The sequence below is a fragment of the Aptenodytes forsteri genome, unplaced genomic scaffold (genome assembly GCF_000699145.1).
Source record: "Aptenodytes forsteri isolate BGI_AS27 unplaced genomic scaffold, ASM69914v1 Scaffold61, whole genome shotgun sequence".
Classification (NCBI taxonomy): Eukaryota; Metazoa; Chordata; class Aves; order Sphenisciformes; family Spheniscidae; genus Aptenodytes; species Aptenodytes forsteri.
Genome location: NW_008794443.1, coordinates 220,964 through 241,936, shown reverse-complemented (window position 1 = coordinate 241,936; position 20,973 = coordinate 220,964). Strand labels below are relative to the sequence as shown.

Genomic DNA, 20,973 nt, shown 5'->3' with positions numbered 1-20,973 from the left:
CCGTGATGCACTTCGTACGCCGAGGCGATGCATGGAAGGGGGCTAGGCAGTGCAGCGTGTCGGTGTGCTGCCCCACCACCTACGAAGGCCTGCGTTCAGATCCCGCTGGCACGCACAGAAATAACCCATCAGACTCGTTCAAGCTTTGTCGGGCGCGTGCCGCAACTGCAGTGCAACCGCGTGAGTTGATCGCTCCTGAGAAATCAACGGTGCGATAAGCAAGAACGGGGAGCCTTGATGATGCTTTTGCGTGTTAGATACCTTCCTAAAACAGTTGTCAATCCCTCCTCGTGACCCCTCTCAGCTCCTGCCCAGAGCCCTTGGTCAACACCAGTTATGACGCAGCAAAGTCTGCTTCGCAGCCCTGAGTTGAGACATCCACCTCTGGTTTTTATGCAGTTTCACACAATTTTGCTGCCCAGGTTCTAACCACGCTGCAAACGTATGGCCGTGGAAAGAAGAAACTTCCCTCCAGCTGAAAAACCAGACAATAATGCAACAGAAAACCGACTGGTTTCAACCACGCGCACTGGACCTCATCACACACCTCCTTGCCCACGAAAGCTTGCTAACCAGAGCCAGACTGGCAGCGTGCCCTGAAAATCAAAACATTTGAGCTCATTTCGCCCAGGAACACGGGCAAAGCTGACGAGAGGTAACCTGCGGCCGTCCCGTCTCTCTTGCGCAGAGGCAGCTCTGGTCTGAAGGACCTTCCAACCGCAGCTGGGCTGCAACGCGGGAGGACAGAGCCGCAGAAGCACGGCGCTTCCTCGGGTACGGGTCCACGCAAAGCCGAAGCGTCGGCTTTTAGAGCAAACACACCTCCCTGAAGGAGGTGCCTCTTTCCCTTGCAAAACTGATGGATGCAAGGACCACTCTCACGTCTCCTGAATATCAGCATGTAACATGTCACAGCCTTCTCAAATCTAGCTGCCTTCAAGACCAGACCTTTAAGTGCATTAATAGAACAAAGACTTTCTTTAAGGTTGTATTTTTTTTAATATCTGTGAATAAACTTGGTTCAAACTGTTTGATTAGGTTTTAAAAGCAGTGAACAGAAGCCTCCTTTGAACGTGTAATAAAATAATACACGGATCAAACTTTTCCCTGCGGCCGTCCCGTCTCTCTTGCGCAGAGGCAGCTCTGGTCTGAAGGACCTTCCAACCGCAGCTGGGCTGCAACGCGGGAGGACAGAGCCGCAGAAGCACGGCGCTTCCTCGGGTACGGGTCCACGCAAAGCCGAAGCGTCGGCTTTTAGAGCAAACACACCTCCCTGAAGGAGGTGCCTCTTTCCCTTGCAAAACTGATGGATGCAAGGACCACTCTCACGTCTCCTGAATATCAGCATGTAACATGTCACAGCCTTCTCAAATCTAGCTGCCTTCAAGACCAGACCTTTAAGTGCATTAATAGAACAAAGACTTTCTTTAAGGTTGTATTTTTTTAATATCTGTGAATAAACTTGGTTCAAACTGTTTGATTAGGTTTTAAAAGCAGTGAACAGAAGCCTCCTTTGAACGTGTAATAAAATAATACACGGATCAAACTTTTAACAGAAAAAATCTGGGGTTTTTTGGTTCCAAATTTACAAAGCGGCAAGTTAAAGAGGCACTTGAGCTCATGCCTGGCCTCCTTTTTGTAACCCAGTCCAAGTAAATAATAATGGTTCTGTAGCACCTGCGATTACAGCGCTACAGCTTGCACTGAAATAGTATTTTCCACCAAAGGCATGGAAAAGCGCTTACCAGATGTGACTACATCAATCTGAAGTACCTGCCTTCCGGATAAGAGGGGCAAAAAAAAGGAAAGCAGAAAGAAACAGGGACAAGCCTCCCGCAGAGGAGCCAAAAACTCACGGCAACACAGCACGACCCGGTGCTCTCCCTGACGGTCGGCTTCCGCTCTTAGGGCACAAGTCACGGTAACACTTTAAAAAACATCCAAGAAATTCAAGAACTGCTTCTCCCTCTACAACAGGCTTCAAATGCAGAAGGTGAAATTGAGGTTAGATGCTAGGAGCGACCCTGCCTTCCAAGGAAGCGCAAGAATTGAGGCGACTTGAGTTACCGTCACCTCTCAGGAAGGATAAAAGCAGATGCATCCTGCCTCGGCGCACAGGGACGGACCGCTCCTCTCCAACCCTATTTCTCTGTGTTTGCATCTCGTTACCCGCTGCACTCATCTAACTTCTTGTCTGCATCAAAAAGCGTTTATTAGCTGTATTTTGTTCCTGTGTAATTACACCCCTTGTGTTGTCTGATGCAACATTTGTTAGTTCTAAAAACAGTCATACAACACGTTTAAGTGAAAAGAAGGAAACAAGAGACAAAAGCCAAGGAAGCAAAACAAAAGATTCTCAACGTGCCGAAAGCTTGTTAGCGCTGAGCTGCTCGACATTATTTCGAGGGCAAGGAATAGGCAGTGGGGTTTAATGGTTTATGGGCATGGCCTGTGTAGAGGTGGAATGACCGAGTGGACAGACAGAGAGCGTACACACAGACTTTTGCCATGCTTTACGAGAAGATAACGTCTGATTTTGCTCGGGGCTGAAAACCCTCTCATCCTATAACCGCCGACGTCACAGGACAGCAGGGCTTGTTAAATAACGTTACCTTCCAACCCTCCTCGAGAAAAACGCAAAGAAAGGCTCTACTCTGTAAAGGCGCAAATGTAAGATGTATGTTATGTGCTGAATGCTCCAAATGAACGGGGTAAGCGGGACTTACCTTTTCTCCCCCTTTCCACAGGTCTGCAAAGTGCAGACCCCTCGCGGATCCCGCTCAGGCCAACGTCCCAGCATGCCCTCAGCTGGTGATGTCCCACCCACCACTGAAGACTGCCTAGAGGGGTACAATGCAAGTCTTGTTTCGTTTTTTTTTTAAACACTGTTGCACCTTTTTGTAAAGTTTTCTGCCAGTCGTTCTTTATCAACAGTGGGCGTTAGGGAAAAAGACAACTCTACAAAAAGGTGCAAAGACTGGGGGGGAGAGGGGGGGATTTGGCTTACCCCTATTGGCAGGTTCCTCAATGGTGGGTGAGGCGAGACCAAGAGAGGGCATGCTGGGGAACCGCACCGAGCCAGGGAAGGCAATCCAGGGTTGCTCTGCACTTTGCAGGCCTGCGGAAAGAGAAAGAGCGACAGGGACGTTACCAAGATGCCGAGAGGCTCAGGACATTCAGCGCACGAAAGGAGAGAAGGCGCTGGAGTACAACCTGCAAGTCCTAAATATAGGAAGCGATGTCGACCTCAAACAGCATCGAGGTTTCGGGACCGGGTGGTGCTCTGAGAGAAACCGCGACACCGAAGCTACTCCAAGACACGGACGCGCACCCCAGAACCGAGGCACCGGCCATGAGACCGCTCTCAAACCAGAAATATTACATCAACTCAAAAGTCCGCATCGAAATCGCTGGGTTTGACTCCGAGCCTCCTGGAAAACTGCACGCTTGGAAGTCAAGGTTATTCAGTGAACTCTTCTGAAACCAGCCGTTTTGAAAGATAAATGATGGCTATGTCATTAGATGTATCTAGATGGATACACTGGATGTATCTTAATAGACAGATGAAAAAAATCAATGATTGCACGTAATGGAGGCGGCCTCCATCCTCCAGCTGCGGCTGACCGGGTGGCACCGTGCTGGGGGGCACCTGCACCCCGAGAAAGAGAGATGGCAAAGGCAAGAAGGAAGAATTCAGAGAGGGATTTTCAGAGTTTGGGCAAAGCCAGACACAGGGGAAAAGAAGAGAAAGTGAAAGAAAAGCCGAGGAAAAGGCAGGAAAACAAGGAATGAAGTGACCGAAGCAAAGCAACACGTGGAAGCACAGAGAAAGCAAGAACATACACAGGCACTGTGTATATTCTTTTTTTTTTTTTTGGTTAGTAAAACTTTTTGCTCTATTGGCACGTTTTATAAAATAGACTCCTACAATGACACACACTGACGCCGGGTTGTTGTACGAGAAATGTGCATTCGCACACGTGTGACTGCCAGGTCCTCAGCGTGGAAACATGTTTCCACACCTCTCGCGCAGGGAAAAGGGGAAGGAGATCAAATCCATTTAAGACCAATACGTACCAGTTAAAAACCATCCACAACGTTTTTCTAATTTGCCTAAATTTTGACAGCCAAGAAAACATCACCCTTGCATTCATCCTGACAAAACCAGAACCACCGGAGCATCGGAAGAGGCCCAAAAGTGTGAGGATGGACTTCATCGGTGTTAAGGCCAGTTTTTAAATTAGCAAGTTGGGGTAAACTCACACTTCCAGATACGTTTCTTCCACCAGAAGTTTGCCTCCCAAAATCAGCAAAGGCTGGCGTGAAGTCTGGTCCTCGAGGCAGTATCCGAGGGTCCAGAGTTCTCAGCGGCAACTTGGGCTGATTGACCTGCATCGTGGAGCGGAACAAACAAACAGGATCTGTTCAGCGGGTGCTGGAGCTACCGAAGTTTACGCAGGTCTACAGACCACCTCTGCCAAACCGTAACAGTCATATTTAATATCAGAATTAATGCTTTTAGCAAACTGTGCAAGTTTCATGCATCCACACTTACACTAAAAATAAGCATTTAATTTAAAATACGTCTTCTGCAGGTGACTATTGTGGAAATAGGTGGAGTTCAGAAACATTTCAAGGCTGGGCATGACTTATGGAGGATAAAATGATGGCGACACAGGCCCGACTTCTGCAAAATGGATGTGATCGTCTTGGTTCAGGATCACAAAACTGCCACCTTCCCTCAAACAAATGTCTTTTGTGTTAACAAGACAGATGGCCGACCGAGCAAAGGAAGCTCAAAAGCAGACAGAGCAGTGAGAAGCAATCACGGAAAACTAGTAGGTGGATGAAATCATTTTGGGAACAAAGCTGCGTTTTACAATTTGTCAGGGTATGAAATTCAGAGTGGAAATGTTTCTGCACATGAGAATCACCTATATCCTCATCTGTGCTTGAAACTTAAGAGCGAGTCTGTAGTGGTTACATCAAAATCAATGAACTGCATAGTTCTGAGAGGAGAATAAGGTCTTGGTGTCAGCTCTTCAGAAATAACAAGGATTTCAATAAGTGCAGACATACAGCAGAGAAAAATCACATCTGTAATAAGGCTGGATAGAAATCACAAAACTTCAAGAGTCAAGGTTTTAAAGATCTTTCATTAGATCAGCTCATAAATACTGACACAACTGTTTCAAACCAAAAAGAGTTTGCCCAAAAGCTTGCCTATGCTTTCTAACCGCAGAATTGATCTAATAAAAGACACTGCCTCTCTGTTCAGTCTTGCTTTGCTTATATCCTTAGTTCTTCATGGTTATATCATTTTAAATTTTAATAACAACCCGGTATAACTTAATCCAGATAGCGACTATTAAAAATAGTTTTAATTAATTGAATTAATTAATAGTTTTAATTGAATTTTAATGCTTCAGTTTTTAAGTCATCTGTGCCCATTCATTAGGCACCAATGCCTCTATCTGAAGAACTTTGTGATACGACACCAGCCAAATATTTCCCCTTCCCGACAAAAGTCTGCATCGAAACGGTCAAGGAATAAAGCATGCATTAGGGATCTTTGTTTATATTAAAAAAAAAAAATTGCACGCACCTGTTTTATCGGCTCTCCTCCTACCCTTTGAGAACAACTCGGCTCTCCTCTCACCTTGTCGAGAACCACATCGCTTATGGGAGGCAGCCCCTCCGGCTTTTGGATACAGGCAGGCATGAACTGGAAATCCAGTAAGAATTCCCGGTCGTACTGCTTCTTCCCCTCCGGGTCCAGGGGCTTCCACTGCTCTATAAGGAGAGAAGGTGCCTGAGATTCATAGGGAACAAAAACCTCCGCTCTCCGAGACGCGTTTCCAGTAAATCCAAAGGGAAGAGATTGCTGCAGCCGCTTGGGAAATTTTCATTTGACTTCATTTTAATTTTGAAGGCAGCAAGGAGAGGAATAGACATCGCATTAAAGGAACATAAACAATGGGGAGCATATAGCCAATTCCAGCAGCAACCACACACGGAACTAATCACTAATTCCAGTTTTAACCCATGTCATCTCATTTTAACTCTGACTTTCACTGTCTCGTGCGGAATGATGAAATGGGGACGATTCCCAGTTTCTGGGTGAAAATGCGAAAGTTAAAGCGGCTGGTTTTGTGTAAAAGGGAGCGATAAATGCAGAGCCAAGGAGAGCGCCACGCAGAACAAACATATCCTATGAAAATGTGAAAACACCGAGCCTTTAACAACCCATGCTGGAGATAACGGTGGGAGCCAAAAGGAAACACACAACCACAGGCCGCGCTCTAAGAATTACAACTTTTCACCCATTTTTTCAGAGGGTTTTCTGGGCAGGAGAACTGCAGCGTAGAGGACCTTGCCTGATGCAAATGAAAATGTAAACCTACAGCCATTTCAGTGCAAGGAAAATTAGCATCTGGTAGCCTAGAGACAGGATTTTCTTTGCCGGCCGCCCAGTTTGTTTGAAGTTAGGAAAGAAAACATGGACTTGCTCAGCAGCCAGGTTGACTAGTCAGGCCCCTCAGCGGGCAGCACGTTTTTATCTGAAGGAAAACATCTGTACGAGATGCTGCCTTTGTATTTCACCGATGCCAAACGGCGTTGCTTTGCATTTATACCCAGCCGTTCAGGTTCACTGTGAAGGTTTTCTATTGTTTATTTTAGTCCCTGATCACCAGCTTTAGGTCTCTGGGTTCTCACCATCCTCATCCCTGCAGAGGCCACAAACAAGAACTTACTTCAAGTGATGGGTTTTAATAACCGGGAATGAAAATACACAAAAGTAATTACAATTTTTAGCTCTTTGTGCAGTTTTATTTCTACAGAGCTTTGGGATAAAAGGGTGCTGAAAACATTTTGGCTGGCTGGCTGTGTCCCAGCCAGAATTCCCAGCCAGCTGCCTATCCACCGTGCCACACCACCCTCCATTTATCATGGAAAAGTACCGACAGCAACAAGAAACAGTTTATATGTACAGTTTCCTTCTCCTGGAAAGATCTTAACAAGCTGTTTTAACGTGAAAAGCAGCTGGGCAGCGTCACAGGCAGGCTTTCTGGATCCCCAACAAGGGGAGAGACCGGGATCAAACACACAACTCCTGGAAAGATCTTAACAAGCTGTTTTAATGTGAAAAGCAGCTGGGCAGCATCACAGGCAGGCTTTCTGGATCCCCAACGAGGGGAGAGACCGGGATCAAACACACAATTCCTCCTGTGGTGGACCGAAAGGCAAAATCCCCAGTTTTAGAAAGAGCAGAGCCGAAATCGAGGATTACTGCACCAAGTGGCCAGGTCTGCTTTACAGCAGACAAGTCCGATGCGTTGTTGCTTTCCAAGGGATCGATCCAACCCCTCCAGCTGAGCAAAAGGACGTCCAGATCCGACCAGGATTGTTCCGACTGCATCAAGTGTTTTGGAGAGACAGCTGATGAATTATGGATTAACTTCAAGATGTGCTTACCTAATGAACTGGTAAGCTATCAGAAGTGTGTGGTAAACTATCAAGAGGCCTCTACGGCTTCTCCTAACGATACGATACTACCAAATTAATAAGAGAAAAGTAACTCGGGTCTTTGTCAGAACAAAGCAGCACTGAAATAACAACCACAGTGTAATCACTTAACGGTGGTGCTCCTTCCCGGTACCTTGTCCAGGCTCTCACGGTCCTTCCTTATTTTGTTTTATACTCTTTGATTTCTGAGCCCTTAAGAAAATGACTGATTTATTTTGAGGGAGCTTCACCTGAATAAGAAATGGCTTAAAAATTGGTAGCAACTGAAGAGTCGGTCTCAAGGTCTCTCTTAATGAGGTGAATTAAGAGGTTCAGGTCTACAAATTAAATATCTTAATAACAAAACACACCCCTTAGGTAGACTATATCCAGTGCTAACCAGCAACGAAAGGACCACATCCTGTGAGCCCACACTTGTATCAAAAGAACTGCACGCTCACAGTTCAATAGCAGAGCCTGGGATTGAAAACCACAAACTGTTCCTTTTCTTTTCCTTACTCTTCTAGAAACCTGAAGATCTATGCAACTGTTTAGCCAGGAAATTAAATCTATATAAACACACATACTCGCATTTAGTACCCAATCAGAACTTTCAATTCTCTTATTTAAGAAGTATGTCCGCGTATATGGAATTTCTTGGATCGTTCTCAGCTGTCGATCACACGGGAACCAATTCGCCGCCACCACTTCCACTGTGCTGCAGCCAACGTCCACATGTGCAATAAATTCAAGGAATCAGGGATTTTCTCTTCTCTTCATTGCCACTGGCGAGAGAAAAACAATTTTCCCCTCGTGCTCCCCCAGGTCTCTCTGAGCCTGCTGGTTAGGGGATCCCGGCGGAGTCGGACACGGTGAAACACTGTACCCCCTTCCAGCCCCACTGGAAACACCCTTCCTTCCGCGGGGAGGATGCACGGAGCGTTAGCAGCCCTTGAAGGAGGGAGGCAGAAAACCAAGCAAGCATACAAGAGTCTGAAACAGGATTTACCTGGTTTATACTGGTACACTGGCCCTTCGCTGGAGCTCTCTGTGAAGCCTGAGTTTGCATCGGTTCCTTCTCCCTCTGAAACGCTCTCTGCACCGTTCCGCACAGGTTCTGCTTCCTGCTCTCCGTTTTCTTCCACAGGTTTCGCTTTTTTAAGTTCAGAGGGGTCTCTCTCCAGTTGAAACCCATGGCTCATTTTCTCCTGTTCAGATTCAAGTACTTTGTCACCTGAAAGTTCCTCTTCTACTTTAGGCTGAAGCACAGATGGAAAGACAGAGGTTACGTTAAAAACACCCTGCCAAAATTCGAAGCACGCAAAACGGCTCTTCATTTATTCATACAGCGTTTTTGTGCGTAGCAGGAATACGTATGCATCTTAAACAGCGATACGGAACACCACACAGAACAACCGGATGATTTATTGGTTCGTTCCCGGAGATGACCCACCGATAACTAACAGTGCAACTGGAAAGACTTAGCGTTGCCCGTGAAACCCCCAGGAGCTACTGGGATCGGGTGGAAGGAACTGTTAAGCCCTATAGCGTGACAGCCATGAGCAATCCCAGCCTGGAAAGACAACCTCGCTTTTCTCCTCTCCTGCAGCTCACCAGCCACCTTAAAGGGCACGCCGCGCTCGTTTTGGGGGGATCCGTCCTTTAAACGTAGGCTGCTAATTGGAGCAGATCCCCATGAAGAAGGTAATGTGACATACCGCCACAATTTCAGCATCTCAGTTTCAGGAAAAAGCATTAACAGTATCCCTGGCTGTTAATTCTAGAGCTCTCCACGGACACGGGCTTATTCTGCATTCAGACAGAGGATGCGTTAGGAACGCGTTTCTCCTGGGAGAAACCCCAACACGTCTAAGCGTTAAACAAAGCAAAGACTGAATCGAGGATGCTCCGGAAGAAGCCCTTGATCCTTTCGCCTCCCTACCTGAGGACACCGCATCCTAAAATGCTTTTTGCAGATCTTTCAAGGGAATACTCTGAAAAATTAGCATTGGTGAAAACGCCAAGTGGTCCAGGAGACAAGACTCCTCCAATAAAGGACGAAGAAAGCGTACAGAGTATAAACTTACTCGCGCAGCCCAGCGACATCTTTCGCTCTCTGGCTTGGAAACGAGCACAGGGATGCTTTTAATTTCCTTGGATTACCCAATCATCAGCTTTCCCGTTGCGCACAGACCAGCTGTCGCAGCGTGATACCTTGCACGTGAGCATTTTGAGCATCTATTCCCCCACAAACAGAGGGGAGAGCACTTCTATACCATTCATAATGCGTAAATGAGCCTATCTGCCGCTTCGGTAGAGAAACCACGAATGCTTGCTTACACAACGGGTGAAGTACCGTCCACTAGACTCAAGATTCACTCTGCAAAAACATGCTTTTAGAGGGGAAGGGTTCAACGATGTTGGCGGTAAGGGAAAGTTGTGGAAGAAATAGCAGATGAATAATAACTGAAGAAAAATTTGGAGTGAAGCAGTAATGCTTCTCTGCGTCACATCTGGCCGACATCAGTTTTTATATATGCACGGGGCAGTCCGAATTTTTACATTTTTACTCTCTTAACCCCTCTGTGATCTATTCTAACCCCAAGTTTACCCAGGATATTAAACAAAGAGGTTCCTCCTGCAATACCCCTACCAGAACAGCAGCAAGGGAGATTTTCGGTATTCATCTAATTACTGTCGAGGTGATTTTGCCTGGTAACTTCAATGTTTTCCTTTCCCAGCTTCTCCATCAGATGGTCATCAGGAAAACTAACCTTTGGCCGTGACATCACAATGACATCACTGTGCAGCAGAAGAACCTGCCAAATGTCACCACAGTGGCCTCAGGGACCCAAAACGGGGCAGTGCTAAGGGATTCAAACCCACTTTTATCTCATCCTTCACTGGAAGGACAGCAGTTACATATTCTTGAATGTTGGGGGTCGTTAAATTAAGCAAGAACGAAGAAAGCCTGAAGACCTTCAACAGGGAACAGACTAAAACCGGTTATCTAAAGGATGCTGGGGAATATCAGAGTTTCCCCCCAAAAAGTCTGCCCTGGATCATTGCGAGACAACTGGGAAGCAATGCCTCTAAAATACAGTTTCAAGAGAGCAACATCATCATTAAATTTGGATAAAGGAAGACTGTGCTTCACTCTTACCTCTGTTTCTGCCTCCATCGCCTCCTCAGTGGCTTGGGTCCGGTCTTTTGGTTTCTTCCACGTCTTTGGTGCAGTTACAGCTGTTTGGGCTGCAATATAAGCGTACACCTATTACAACACTAAATTACACGGAGCAAATACGGCCGTGGGCGATGCGCTTCCCTCTCGCGTGCTGGTTTTACGTACAGGAAAATGGAGCAGTCGCAGCCTTGCAGAGGGTTCAGCTTGATAGAACCGCTTTTTGTTTCAATGTGGTAATAACACAGTCGTTAGTGTGACATTAAAACATGGTAATTGTTTTACAAGTTGCTCATTCAAGCTCAAAATGGTACTTGTGATAGCGGGGAGTTTATTACCAACAGTATAAGGATCATGCAGGGCAAAAGAAAACCTTCAGAAACTGATTTTTTTTTGAAAGATCAAGTATTGGCTAGGAGTGAAGGTTGCTCTCAACATATTTTTCTCAAGGAATATTATAAGAATTAACCATCATCTGGACCATAACCATAAACAGGCTAAAAATTCCAGTATCTCATCCAAAAGGACAACTCCTTCAACCTTGTGGCACTACTGGCTCTCCTGAGCTGGATTTGTATTTTAATTTAAAAGCAGGTTAACAACTCCACCATTCATTAATTTTCCTGGCCAACTGATTCAAAGAAAACACCACGTAATATTTCTAAGATCAGCAGTGATTTACTCTAATCACTCCCCCCCCTCCCCCCGAAGGGTAAAAGAAACCACACAATATATTAAGGAGACAAAACCATTAATCCAATATGTTCATAATTTGTTGCAAGCGCTAGCAGCTTAACTTCTGATAGTGAGCACATACGCATATTTAACACAGAGCGTAAACAGAATTGATTTCGTGAGTGAAGTTTACTGCAAACAGATTTCCAGCTCGAGCCTTTGGTTTCTAGCAGATACCGTGGAAAAACACAGCGTGCACTTATTTTATCACCACAAAAAACAATTTTGAAAGGCTCTTCAACTACAGATAAATGAAAAGAGTGTTAATAATGGCCTACTTTGTTCCTATGGGCAAAGAGGAAACTGGATTTGCTGCGTTCCCACTGCCCCAAAAGATACGTAGGAGCCTCAGCGGCTTCTTGACAGTGTTTCCCTGTTTGGAGGGCGACTATGGACTTGCAGAAACACTGCGGGCGGCGGAAATCACTACAGTCGGCACGCTGGCCCCAACCCAAAGCGCAACAGGAGCTATTGTCGCTGATAAAAGGGTTTTATCTTCATGCTAAACACTACAAAAGCAAAGGTTAATTTAAAAAAAAAAAAGTCATCTAATTCAAATATTCAAACGTCATCTGGTCATTCACAGAACTGATGGTTCATGGAGGAGCTGGAAATATCACCCAGGTCTCCAGACCCCCGAGTCCCGCACATCCCATCCACCGCAGCACCCTACGGAGAAACTTCAAGTTTTAAGAGCAGGGCAGAGCCCCAGCAGCAACCCTGAATTTCCTGGGGCTCAAAGGAGAGTAGAGAAACGGCCAAGAAGGCACGGATTGCAAAATGGCTTTGCCTTACACAACCAGGGATTGTCTTTTATTACTGCTCGCAGAAGTTCACTGTACCCTCGCAAGAATAGCCGAGTTATTCTCTCCGTCTTTAGGTGAAATTGGGGTTGGGTAAGGACCAAGGTGGTAATTTCTGTGATTTAACAAAGTGAGGCTCCACAGTTCCCTCCTCCACCACAAAATCTGCTAAAACTTAGTGAAAATTTAGTGCTTTTCTAAAGTCAACCCATGGTTTTAAGGCCGGACATCAAGCCCCGCTGCCACGATACGATGCCTTCTTGTTTGGCGATGCCACTTCCACACTTCGGGGGGATTTCTTCAAGGAGCGGGTCACGTCTGCACAGTAACGACCTAGATACAGCCACAGCCAAGTAATTTAACTGATTAACCCCAAAGTTTTTAATTTTACAGAATTTCACTCCACTCAAGCTCAAAGTATGCTATGGAAAACATCCATGGTGTAAAATAACGTTTCATTTTTAAACGCACAGAAATAAATTCAAGGTCATGGATTTGGGGTTGGCAAAGGTTTGGGATGTTTCCTTCCTCAGCTGTCAGGATGCTAACGTTATTGCTTCTCAGTGATACATTTTTTTCACCTTTTTTTGGTAGAAGAAAGCTATATAAAGGATGTGATCCTGCCGAGCCTCCCGAATGAGTCTCGCAGCTTTTGCCTTGTTTTAATCGTGCAGATCCTTTTCCTGCCTTGGGGCTTCCCTGCAGGAGGATGCTTGGCCGGCCGCTTGCCTTTAATCCCAAGACACGGCAACAGCCTTCGCTTAAGCCCTGTAGCTTTGCAGCCTGTAACTCCGTGCTAACACCCGACTGTATCTCGGAGCTGCCTGGGGTAGGCCGGCGAGATCTCCAGAGACATTGCTCAATTTTTCCCCTCTTAAAATAGCAGACATCAGATTACTTTTTTTTCTGTTGAGTTCTCATTTCTGCTACAGGAACTGACTCAATAGGAGAATTTATGCTAATGTATGCTGAGAAAATTAAAGCGAGTTTAGGTGCCAACCCTCCCAAACCCAAAACCCAGCCAGGACAACGGCGCTATCTGGTGCTATCTGAAAACGGAGTTTCAGCTGTGAGGCACCCCGTGAGCCGTAGGGAAACCAAAACGTAATGTGTGTAGTTTGGCTCTCGGCAACGGAGGCCTCCGGACACTTCTGGTCTTTCTCTCAATCTTCCTGTCCCCCCCCAAATTAAGCATTTTGCATGCACACCAATAATCAAACTCGTTCTCAAAGGGAGGTTCATTTTTGCCTGCGTTCACACATTTCCAGAGCTTGTTTTCAGCCCGCTTTGACGTGTTAGGTGGTAATTTCTTTCCGTTGGAGGAGGGACACCAGCAGACCCAGCATACTGCTGAGCTCTTTGCTGCTTACTGCTGCTTACGAAAATGAGAGAGAGAACAGGAGTGAAAATACTGATCTACATTTAGAGGTCAGATCTCCTTTTTATGTCCTTGCTAAGTATTACCTACTTTATTACTTCTGCTCTTTTCTTTCTTTCTTTTTTTAAGATATTCCCCTTTTCTTTTATAATTTCAATTATAACACAAGCACAATTCCATCACAAAGCTCAACCGAATTAAATCCTCTAGCTGCCGTAGGACTGGAAAGAGTAACAAAGTCCTTCTTTCCAGCCTATCCTGGACATCGTTACTGGCGATAACATCACCACTGGAGAAATCTGCTCAGCAGACCCATTTCTCCAGCTACATCATGTTCTTCAGCGGAACGTCTTTCTGCAGGAGATACCCACCCCAGCAAGTCCACAACCCATCAAGCGAGACAGAGAAGGCAGTCTCCTCTCCGATGTGGGTGCCAACTGCTAAGCATAAATTAATACCAGCTCTTGTATTTTTATTTTTTAGCCAACGTGCCATTAAAAACCAAAGCAAAGACTCACCATCGCCTTACAGCTCATGGGAAAGAAAATATATTCCAGTGGGCTATGGCAGCAAATCAAGAAAAAGGCGATACCTGATTTATGTTTCCGGCTCTCTGCCTTTGGGTGCTGGAGATATTTCTCCAAGATATTTCCAATTACTGCCCCAAGTTGCTTGTTACAGCCTCCACAGCTAAGAAACCCAGGGACTCGCAGTCAGTTGGGCTTCTTTATATTGAAATACGACTCATAAATTAGTTCTGCAAGAAACAGCCCTTTGAATTCAGTGCGTATTGAGCTCTTTTGGCTTCCTATGTTCCTAGGAGTTCTGCCTGGGACAGACATCAATCTCTTATTTTCCTCTTTGCTTCTCGTAATAGCCATGATAGAAAGATTACATCAAAGGCGGCCATTCAGAGCATGTCCTAAAGGCTTCAAGCCCTTGGTAGCGCCGCCTTCTTTAGAAATTCCACTCCACCAACAAAATTTTTCCTGTTTTGTTCCCCGAGAAGTGCTGGTCCCTCACCGCAGCCAGCAAAGCTACTAGAGAAAAAGCAGAATTTAATTACAAAAGCAACTGTGTGTCGTTGATGACTTTTAACTGGAGCAATGTTTTTAGTAAGGATCGCAGGCTGAGCGCCGAGTTCCTCTCTTGATAATATCTGTATTTTTCTTCCTTGTAATGAAGATGAGTAGGAACTAATTATTTTAAAAGCTGCGTGCTCTTGCCCTTTGCAGATAACAGCTCTGCCCCTCCTGAAAACCTCAAGATAATCGTTCCTGAGCAGGCAGGAATGAGATCCGCTGCCTGCACACTCACAATAGGGTGAACGTGCCTCCTCTAACCCCACATTTTGGCCAATGCTCAGAACCGAAACACAGTCAGCAGCAAGAAACCACACCCCCAGGTACAACATCCTGCTTGCAGGATAAAAAACTGCAGTTCTCAGTGGTTTAACGCTCCGAAACCCACCAAATCTTCCCCATTTCGTAGGGGATTATAAGCAAGACCAATGATGCCGATGAGCAGGCTACGGATGAACCGGCTGCTATCAGACATTGAGATCGAACCACTAAAATCGCTATCTTCATTATGCAGGCTAATACAACTTAAGAGTAGATAGAATATAGTGTATAATAAAAAGGAAAACCAAACATACTCCAATTTCTGCAAAATAAGAAGAATACAACACAGGTGCTCCTGTAGACATCCTCTAGCCTTGGAAATCTGGCAGAGACCTAACGCCAGTGGAAAAGAAAGAGTAGAGGTTCCCCTGGATCCCAAAAGGGTCAGCTCTGCTCAGCTCCGGTCTCTTCCTGCAAACACGGAAAAATTCATTTTCTTGAGCCGTGAAAAAGAACTGCTGGAGAACAAAGATGTTTAAGGGAAAGCCTCTGCGGTCTGAACATACTCGTTTCTCTCTCTATACAGAGCTTGATGGAGCAAAAAATAGTAGTATTGTTTCTCTGACTGTTAGGTAGAAGGTGTGTTCTGTAAAGCGCTTGAGGAACAAGCAAATAATTTCATTCATCCCTGAAAAGCTGTTGCCTCCATTGCAAAATATGGGATACACCTGCAAGTCTCAACAGTAGTGCCCCGCCACGTCAGGGAGGAGGTGGATTAACGTCTCACTCAGAAACCCCCGCATTTTTAGGCGGGCCAGATTATAGCTATGAAAAGGACACCCAGGAGCAAGTGCTGCAGCAATTATATTATTGGGTCTGAGTAGTCTCCCAGTCAGATCAGATCAGCTACCATTAAAGGCAATAAAGCGGTATGATCTGTGGCCAACCAAACTGCTCTCTAGTAAGTACACACTTCTGCTGAAAACCCCAAAGAAATACTGTTAAAAGTCACAGAGCGCACGCTTACCACCACGTGTTTGAGAAGTCTCCCTTATCCCAATTTCTATCGTATCTCCAGAGATCATAAAAAAAAAAAAAAAAAAAAAGACTCCTGGCCTCTAGTCCAAGAAAATAAACATAATAATACAGCCCTTTCTCCTTGCTCCTGAAGTTCAGCATCTGTATTTTCCAGCATAAGGCAGAAACATGCAACTCCTCGTTCAGCCTAGACGGACGCCTGAATTAGCAGTCACCTTCAGATTACGGTATTTAAATCTCTCTCCCTCTCTCCAAGGAAGAATTGGAAAATTATTGCTCAAAAAAAGGTTGGCAGAGAAATGCAATACAGTTAAACATCGTTAAAGAAGAGGTAAAGCACAAAAAATTGACTTGGAGAGTATTTTACTATTAAAAGCTCAGTACTTCAAGGAAAGCAATCAGAGTTTCACGTGATCTTTTACGTGACTTGAGAAATATTTGTTTCTCTGTTGCCAAAGCCAATGTATTGGCTAATGTGTGCTGTCCAGCCTAATGACATCAGAGCATTAAAATTAATCTTCTGCATAATTAAAAGCCCAAAACGCTGTAAGTAGGGTGTGTTGTTTTTTTTTTTTAATTTAAACTACAGGACATTACAAAGCAAGCAGTAAGATTGCAAGCTGGAACCTGGCTGCGTAAAACCTCATTTACAGAAAGAGTCCCATTTCTCTACTTTGTAAGGAAATTAATTTGTGTTATGAAGTAGCTCAGGTTGAAAGAACAACAAGTGCCAGAGCAGTGAAATGACCTGAGTAAAATAAAAATAGAAAAAGATTAACAGACCCCCCCCCCCCCCATGGCTGGTACAGTGAAGGGATCTTTCTGATCTTCTATAGATACTGGATTTTATTTAAGATCCAGCATATTGACCTAGCGCAGCATTACATAAATACAGAACAAGGCCAATCTCAGCTTTTCCTTTAATTTAATCCATAGCAGAGTGTGGCCCTAGATGCTACTGATGCCAGCACACATCTATCGCTTGCTTATGAAAGAATAAACTAAAAAACCCCCTATTTTAAACGTTACTCTTAAAAAAAAAAAAAATTCCCAAACCCAATCACAACCTAGTGTTTCTCCTTTGTTTCTTATCCAAACTTCACCAAATTCAAAGGATATATTTAAATAAACAACCTCAGCTTCACAGCTCTGAAAGGACTGCAAAACAGGGTATAAAAGATGCGACACATTCAAATGCTTTAACACTGCTCGGCGCGCATAATAGCCACCATTATACTCCCCCCAGCAACTAAATACAAGTAATTGATTGATTTAACTTCTTTTCCACAGTTTCATTTCCAGGAAGTCCTGAAAAAAAAAAAAGCAGTTTTCTATAGAAAATATGGCAAATAAAAAGACAGTGGTCTATATTAATCCATCAAATGCTGAACCAGCGATGTGATAGGACACTGCAACCAAAGGCAGATACCAACACTCGGAGAAATAGCCTGGATTTTAAAAGGCAGCCATAGAAATTTCAATTTTTAGTAATTTGTAACAAGTCCTTACGCCTCCCGAACTAGAGCACCTTGTTTTCTGAAAATTTCAAGAATAGCGAAATACAAAGAGACGAGCCGAGCGAGGAGAAGGGGAACTTTCGCTTACGTGTTACTTTTGCAGAGGAAAACCAGACGCATCGTTAATTAAGGCTGGGCAGATTGAGGTGTGTGACACTCGGTGCTTCAGTCGTTCGGAAGAGCTTTAATGGTCCCTTTCATTTACCCACATCTGGTAACACCATGACACGTTTTTAGAGTTGGGAAAAAACCTCACCCCACCGGTTTCCAGAAACCGCTGGCTCAGAAGGTTCACCCAGAGGGCTTCAAGGTCTGAATGTTAACCCGGTTTAGGCACAGGCTGACAAATCCAGAGCAACAGGTCCTCAGACCGACCGGTCATCTCGGAGAGAGCAAGAGCAGTGTCCTTTGAATTCCCCCGTTAACAGCACTTGGGAGTGCTGCCCTGTATCACTGTGAACGCAAACGCTAGCGGCTTACATGAACCCAGCCAACCCTGGGACGCACATCCGAGTCGGCTACCTCTTTTACGAACAGTTATGAGGTTTTTTTTTTTGTCCCTGCAAACAAAGATTAGCATTTCGCAGTCACAACAATGGTCATGCAGCACTATCAGATTTTTTTTTTTGGCAGACAGAAACGGAAACATCTGATGGAAGAACCACCCCAAAGACCCTTTTCCTTCATCCTCCAGTTTACCGCACACAACCACAGTGCCAAACGCTTACCTGGGACAGGACTCTTGCTCGAGTTTAAACTCTGAGCCTCCGTGCTCTCCTCCAGTTGCCCATCTGCTTCCGTCTCTTCCTTCTTTTCAGTATCTTTTACCTCTTCGTTAAGAGTAGTTCTTGTGCTCTCCTCTCCTTCTAAATCTCCCTGAACAACAGGGAGGGCACTAGGAGATGGAAAAGGAGGTGGAGAAGGAGTTGTAGTGGTAACAGCAGCAGCAGCAACAGAAATAGGAGGAGAAGGAGGCGGAGGGGTGGGAGGTGGGGTGGGAGGAGGAGAGGGAGCAGCGTGAAGAGCACTGGAAGATGGCACGCTTTCCACTTCTGCTGGAGGTGCTTCTGGTGTCTCCAACTCAACAGTCAATGGCGCAACTTCTGTCTGGGCTACATCTACTACGCTCTCTGCAGCAGTTACTTTTTCACTAACTCCGTTCATTTCATTAATTAGATTAGTACTAGCAGTCACTGGAATATCACTAGATGCTACACTACTAGGCTCCTTGCACACCTCGGCATCAGCCTCTTCTGCGGGCGAAGGGTCTGATGTGTCCGTGCAGGGTGCGGCATTAGATATAGGCATTGCCTCCTCTTTTGGGGAAGCGAGTTCACATTTCTCCTCTGAGTCAGCTGTGAATGTGGATTTACATGAAACGGCGGCGACAGCAGCAGCAGCAGTAGAAACAACTGCGACGGGAGCGGCCGGGGTTGGTGATGGAGCAAGAGGAAGTTCTGGTGGGGTTTCCACTGAGGCGGCCTCGGTCGTCTGGCCAGCTTGATCTTTTTTCTCCCCAGTAGGTTCTGGTCTGAGGACTGGAGAAGAAGGTTTTAATACTGGATCTGGTTTTGGCTTCTCTTCTGGGAAAGGAAAGAAAAAAAAAAAAAAGGCAATGTTACAAACAGCAAGTCAACTCCATTTTCCTTCGCTGTATCTATCTAAGGCTCCTTTCCTTTGGTTCCCCCCCTTGCCTATATTCTGCCCGCTATTCAGGAAGCTCCGAGGAAGACACCAGAGGCACCCGAAGCTAACCTTGGCATCTAAAGGAAAAGTCCAGACAACCTGCAGCTGGCAAATCTGAAAACGTAACTGCTGCTTCTACTTTTCTGAACGTAGGCTTTGCAGCGAACGGCAGTCCTTTACAGAAAAGGCACGTAAGTATGTTACAAAATGTGGATTTTTTTGCAGAAACCGCTGCTGAAAATAGAATTTTTCTTGACAGAAATTACAGAAGACAAAAATATGCTTTAGCGGGATTTTGCCTCAAAGGAGCCTGGGGTTGTAACAGGCACTGGCAACCCACAGCCAGTCTCTGCCACTGTTCCCCCTCTTTGTAAAACGGGGAAACCACTCCACGATGGGTGACAGGCCGTTCTTTTACGTATGCCATGTGTCATGCCATTACTAATACGTGAGATGCATCTAGTTTATTTTTCCACTTGTTATTTCTCAACTCCATCACCCTTCAGCGCATCAGACTAAAGGACACAATCTAAATTTCAGCAGCTACCTCTTCCCAAAGAAAGGAAACCCAAAAGGGATTTAAGCGCAGCTGCCACCAAAGAACGGCATTCATTACCTCTTGATGTTTGTGGGCTAAGGGTATCGAGCAGGGTGGGAAAAGCACGGCGAAATATGCACGTGTATCAAACCAACCCCCAAAACTACCGTGCGCAGAGAAGTCCCTGTACTTATCCCGTGATTAGCAACAGACTTTGCAATACCATCCCTGCCATGACCATCAAGCAGCTCCCAAAGGTCTGCTGCAACTCCGTTTAACACACTTCTTCCCACTTCTTCTGAAGAAAATATGAGCCAAGATCCTAAAAGACCCTCTCCCACCTCCGATTTGACGACAAGACAAAGACTGTAAGATCTTGCTTAGGAAAGCGCCTCTGTGCTACAACTCTGCAAGACGGATGAGACAGGTATCACTCAAAGTCAATCATACAGATGGCAGGGACTCAACCGCCCGGTTCCTCATCACCGTTACGAGGAGGTCCGCTTTATCTGTCCTCGGGGAGGGAGCTCTGCTCTGCTCCACCAACGCAAAACGCCCCAAGGCTTTCTGAGCACTGAAGCAACAGGGAACTCCTTCAGGACACTGCCATGACAGCAAAAAGCGATTCCAGAAAAGCCAGAGGCACAAACCCTGCTGTTCAGATTAGGAAATCGAAGGCCACAACCAATCCCAAATCATCAAAATTCAGGTAGAACTGAAGAGGTATGGCTTTGCTTGGTCTTTCCCAGCTCTGCTGGCCTTCCATTTGGGGTTTATTCAACAGATAAACCCTTTCCCTTCAGCCTTTGAAGGAGAACCCATCCGAAACCGCTTGGAGCATCAAGTCCCATCTTTAGGAAGAGCTGGAGCAAAGAAGAACTTTGCTTCCAGCCGTCGACAGCCCCAGCAGTGTTACAGTGAGGACCACGGCCAAAGCAGTAGTTTATCAACTTAATGAGGCACGTAGGGAGACGGCTTTGGATGAGGATGACAAATGAGGAAAAAAAAGATGGGGGAGAGTATCCCAACAGCTGATTTTGATTCCGAAGGCTCCGTGGAAGAAAAAGGACCCGGGAACTGGTTTAGAAAAGAACATGCGTCACCTCTGATTTCTGGAACATCCTTTGCAGACAACTCATGGAGCATTCTTGACATTTACAGCTCGCTATAAACAACTGCCTGGATATTCCCTCCCTTGAGTCAAATGAGATTGCTCCAAAAAAAAAAAAAAAAAAAACAATTGAAGAA

The 20,973-nt window shown here is 45.5% G+C and overlaps 1 protein-coding gene across 6 annotated transcripts in view; it reads right to left on the bottom strand.

The window, feature by feature from the left end:
• Positions 1 to 20,973, bottom strand: part of EIF4G3 (eukaryotic translation initiation factor 4 gamma 3) — a 108,247-nt gene that overhangs the window by 28,893 nt on the left and 58,381 nt on the right. For 3 of the 6 annotated variants that reach the window (XM_019474752.1, XM_019474748.1, XM_019474746.1), the window contains 6 exons: positions 18,230 to 19,084; positions 10,670 to 10,758; positions 8,516 to 8,765; positions 5,606 to 5,793; positions 4,264 to 4,389; positions 3,008 to 3,118 (listed from right to left, as the gene is read on the bottom strand). In XM_019474752.1, coding sequence (XP_019330297.1) covers positions 3,008 to 3,118; positions 4,264 to 4,389; positions 5,606 to 5,793; positions 8,516 to 8,765; positions 10,670 to 10,758; positions 18,230 to 19,084 — 1,619 coding nt within the window. The remainder of the gene's footprint in view (positions 1 to 3,007; positions 3,119 to 4,263; positions 4,390 to 5,605; positions 5,794 to 8,515; positions 8,766 to 10,669; positions 10,759 to 18,229; positions 19,085 to 20,973) is intronic. The other 3 variants (XM_019474747.1, XM_019474750.1, XM_019474751.1) reach the window with 2 other exon arrangements.